The following is a 4,287-nucleotide window of genomic DNA, read 5'->3' as shown; positions in this document are numbered from 1 at the left end:
TAAAAACCGGGACCCCCGGGCATGTACAAAGCCCGCCTGGGTGTGAAAGCCGGCCAGGCAGGGGAAGGGGAGACCTGGCTCTGCTAGCAGTCCCTAGGGATGGGTAAAACGGGCCAAGCCCCGTGTGGCAAGCCCCACCGGGCAGCAAGCGCGTTGCCAAAAAAGCCAAATTAACAGCACAGAGCTTCCCCCCCTGCTTTCCCTGCGGCACACGCTTGCCTCCCACCTACGCTTGCAGGTGGCACTCTGAGGGGTCCACATCCCTCCTGGCGTCATCCCCACATCCTCCTCCTCCTCCTCTCCCTGGGGAAACACCATCCCTGGGTGAGCGAGGCTGGAGGGCACGTCACCTTCTCTGCTTTGAGCCAGCAAATGTGGGCTGCTGCGGCCGCCCGTGCTGTGTGGTGCCACCCTGGGTGCCAGTCCTTCGCCGGGAAGCCCTAACCACAGGTCTGTGCCTCACGGGGCCGGGCTGGAGGCAGCTTTCCCTCGCCGGGACCAGCAGTAAATTGGACTGCTGCAGCTTTAAAGAAGCGCGTCTGCTCCTTGGCTGGCTGCAGGGCTGGTGGCAGCAGGGAGAGTCGGAGGACACCTGCAGAGATCCTGTACAGCTGGGGAAGATTAGCCTTTTCCACTAGACAAGACCCATTACCATGTTCCAATATACCATCACTTCCGCTAGGAGAGCCTGCAGATGAGATATCGATTGCAGTGACCCCGGACAAGCCCTTCCCCAGAGCCTGGGAGGGCGGCGGAGCAGCCCCACGACACGGCCTGCAGTGCAAAGAGGGGGTGCAGCTTCCCAAAGGCATCCCCAGGGACCCCCAGCCCCAGGGCAGCAAGGGGCTGCCTTGGAGCAGGCTGGAGCTTGAGCCATGGGCGACGCTGCAAGGGGACGCGGAGAAGAGCTTCGAAGGCCAGCAGTGACCCAAGTCCCTCCGGGCTCTTCCCAGCTGCAGATCTGGAGCCCCCAGCCCATGCTCACTGCCCTTACGGTGGGGTGGGTATTGCAGAAACAAGCCTGCCACCTTGAAGCCCAAAACGTTATCCCCAAAATGCCTCTGCTGGGGAGTTACCAGGTGGTTCAGGAACTGCTCACACCATGCCGCTCGCCCACTGCTTTTCCCTCCTGCTGCGACGTGAGGCTGGCAGCCCCAGCCGCTGAAATACCTCCCTGAGACACACTAGGGGTGGAAAGATGCCGGGAAACTGCAAGGGGGGCAATGAGAGACAACCAAATCATGGGAACTGGAAGGGCTGATGGTAGTTAAAGTAATTAAACGTGGTGTTTGACTCACAGCATCCTATCGCTGCAGCCCCCAGTGGCTGCACCAAGGGGAAAGGGCAGGCATTTGCTGGGTCCTCTCTTTCCTGTGACCCCACGATTTTCAAGAGGTTTTTTTTCTCCTGCAAGGCTCGCACTGGATTTGACTTGGCTTTTCGAATACACCGAGCTCTGCTTTACCAGCACGATGCGCTTTCAGCCCAGTTGGAAACAGCAGCTGGAAGCTGACACACGCTGCTCCTCCAAGGCTGACCACAGCCACATCCACCACCGCCTCCAAGAGCAACCCTGGACCGCCCGAGGAGTCGGAGCTGCCATGGTACACAGCCTCCTCTACCCTCAGCCGACAACCTCGTTGCGCATCCCAGTGGGTGCGGCGAGACATGGGCAACCAGGGCACCCTCGGGTCCACGCTCCGAAGTGCTGCGGCGCAAGTGCTGGAGGAGATTCGAGGCCTCGGGGTGAAATGGCTTTTTCCAGCTGACGATTTAAGCACCCCGGGGAGAGGTGGCCCAGCTGGTCTGATGAGCCCTCCCCGAGCACGTCCGGCATTTCTCAAGCAATTTGGGCACAAGAAGCTTCTCCTATGACACACTTTTTTTTGGTTTCCCCCAAAAGAGACATCAGCTCCTCATTGCATCAAGTTCTTTCAAACTCCACTTTGCCAGTGGAGACCTCTGCCATGGCCAAGCCGTGTCGCTGCCGAGGACGGGCACGCAGAGGAGGTAACGCTCACAGCTTACGGAGCTGCCTGTTGTCCCCTGGGCCAGCACAGCATCCCTTCCCAGCGTGTGGGAGGGCAGCAGCTCTGTTCCCATCTTGTTTTTCGGATGATCCCCCCAGAAGATGGCTCCTGATGAGGTTTCAAGCCCTTTCCCCCACGTGGGAGGGGGCTGCTGTGGGAGGAACAGGGCTGGCTCGGCGCTGGGCACCCATGCCAGGGGGGGCTCAGCAGCCCAACCCTGCTGACCACCACCACTGCTGCGGGGCTCTGGGGTGCTGCTCACGCGGGACCCCCACGCGTAGCTGCACTTTCTGCATGGACTTGCTGCTGAAAGCAATGGGATGTAGGGAACGGGGCGGCCCCATCAGCATCCCCCCTCCCCGCACCCCACAGGGGTCAGACAGGCTCCACCAGCCCAGAAAACCATTTCTCTCCCCTCGCCTGACAACCCTCCACTGCTTTCTCCTCCCAAGATGGTTGCTGCCAGTAATAGCAGGGAAAGTCACATCCAAGCTGGGAAAATAACATGTTATTTTCCCAGCTGTGATGTCAGAGCTTGTCACGCTCGCCGGCTCGGCAGCGGGGTGGGCAGGGCACGCCTGGACGTCCCCAAATGGCCACCAGGCCTGGCTGTCCCCCCTGTGGCAGGGGTGGGGGGGGACTGCAAAAACATCCCCTTTTTTGGTGGCAGCTCTGCTTTTGCTCCCCAAATGAGTGGGAAAGCGGCACGTCCCTGCCGCTGGGATGGGGCTGCCTGGTGCCCCGCTGCCGTGCCGGGCACTGCGGGATGCAGCATGGAGGGTGCACCGCTCCCAGCCCCTGGAGAGCATCTCTGCTCCCGGCCTGGGGACACCCACCATGGGGACATCCCAAACCGGGTCCTTCCCCATCCTCGGCGGTGCGGAGCAGCAGCGCATCCCAGGCGTTTGCATGGGTTAGAAAGTTCTGTCTTTCTGTCTTTCTTTCTGTCTGTCTGTCTGTCTGTCTGTCTTTCTGTCTTTCTGTCTGTCTGTCTGTCTTTCTGTCTTTCTGTCTGTCTGTCTGTCTTTCTGTCTTTCTGTCTGTCTGTCTGTCTTTCTGTCTTTCTTTCTTTCTGTCTTTCTTTCTGTCTTTCTTTCTGTCTTTCTGTCTTCCTCCTGCTTCCACCGTATGTTTCAGAGCAGGTCTCCCTTGCCGAGCCACCCCTGCATCCCGGCCGAGCGCTGCAGCCTGAGCCTCGGGGACGGAGGGACCCACAACCCGTCCAGGTGCAATGGAAGAGAAGCCCACCGCCCAGCCCGGAGCAAGCACTCCTCTCCTTGCCTCCCGCAACACCGTCAGAGGGTATTTCCCTTGTTTCTTCCTTTTCAACAAGCCCCAAGTCTGCTCTTAAAATGCACTAAAACAAAGGCAAAAGAGGAAGGCTCAAATCCTCTCCTCAATCCCCGCCACCCGGCTCTCCCCTCCGGACCAGCACCGTGCGGGATGATGTCCCCCGCTCCCCACCTTCACAACAAGGTACCGACAAACCCTGCCACGTCCTTCAGAGGCACTTAATCCATTACAAATTTCACAAAGCCCGGCTTGGGGAAGCGCTGGGCCAGAAGAGCAAACAAACAAGGCAGGAATAAAGCCTGGCTCTCAATGAGCGGACCCAGCGCGTGGCTGGGTTTTTATTTCTTTCCCCACTTCTCCTCCGGCCGACCACCTTTTTTTTAATGATTGCATTTCACTTGCCGCCCCGTAACAAAGCCATCACCTCCGCCGTGACTCCGGGGAGACGAGTTACAATTACAAATTACCACCACAATTAGTGCTAGTTCTTAGAGAAATTAGAAAGGGGAGCGGGAGGCTCGCGTGCGATTGATTGCTATTCATCCTGCTTTACGGTGACCTTGCTCTGGAGACGATGATATTCCTTCAGCCTGGAAACAGATTTAAAAAAAAAAAAATTAATTTTAAATTAACAGTAATAACACACATTTCCTTTCAATTAATTTAAGCAGAATGAGGGGGTGTGAAGAGCAGGCGTTTGTTAAGGCCTGTACAGTTTAATTTTTTTTTTTTTTTTCCATGAGATAATTTAAATAATTTATCTTAGAGGGGTGGGGGGACATGCCGGATTGGGGAGAACAAAGCAGTTAACAGGCAATGGAAAAATTAAGAGCCCATTATGTAAATGTGGCGTGTTTTACAGCCCTGGAGTTGGGGGGGAGTATGACGGGGTCTGAGAAATAAGTAAAATAACGAGACTGGCTGTGCTGGGGAAGGCTGTAATTAGGCAGGGCTGGTGCTGGGG

The 4,287-nt window shown here is 57.1% G+C and overlaps 1 protein-coding gene across 1 annotated transcript in view; it reads right to left on the bottom strand.

Annotated features, from left to right (window-relative positions):
* Positions 1–3,858: 3,858 nt before the first annotated feature.
* ASS1 (argininosuccinate synthase 1) overlaps positions 3,859–4,287 on the bottom strand; it is a 31,040-nt gene continuing 30,611 nt past the window's right edge. Inside the window, exon 14 of the mRNA XM_009286933.1 lies at positions 3,859–3,913. Within this exon, the coding sequence (XP_009285208.1) occupies positions 3,859–3,913 (55 nt within the window). The remainder of the gene's footprint in view (positions 3,914–4,287) is intronic.

The sequence above is a fragment of the Aptenodytes forsteri genome, unplaced genomic scaffold, assembly GCF_000699145.1.
Source record: "Aptenodytes forsteri isolate BGI_AS27 unplaced genomic scaffold, ASM69914v1 Scaffold136, whole genome shotgun sequence".
NCBI classification, from domain to species: Eukaryota; Metazoa; Chordata; class Aves; order Sphenisciformes; family Spheniscidae; genus Aptenodytes; species Aptenodytes forsteri.
The sequence above is the reverse complement of the archived record's forward strand: the minus strand, read 5'-3'. Positions and strand labels throughout refer to the sequence as shown.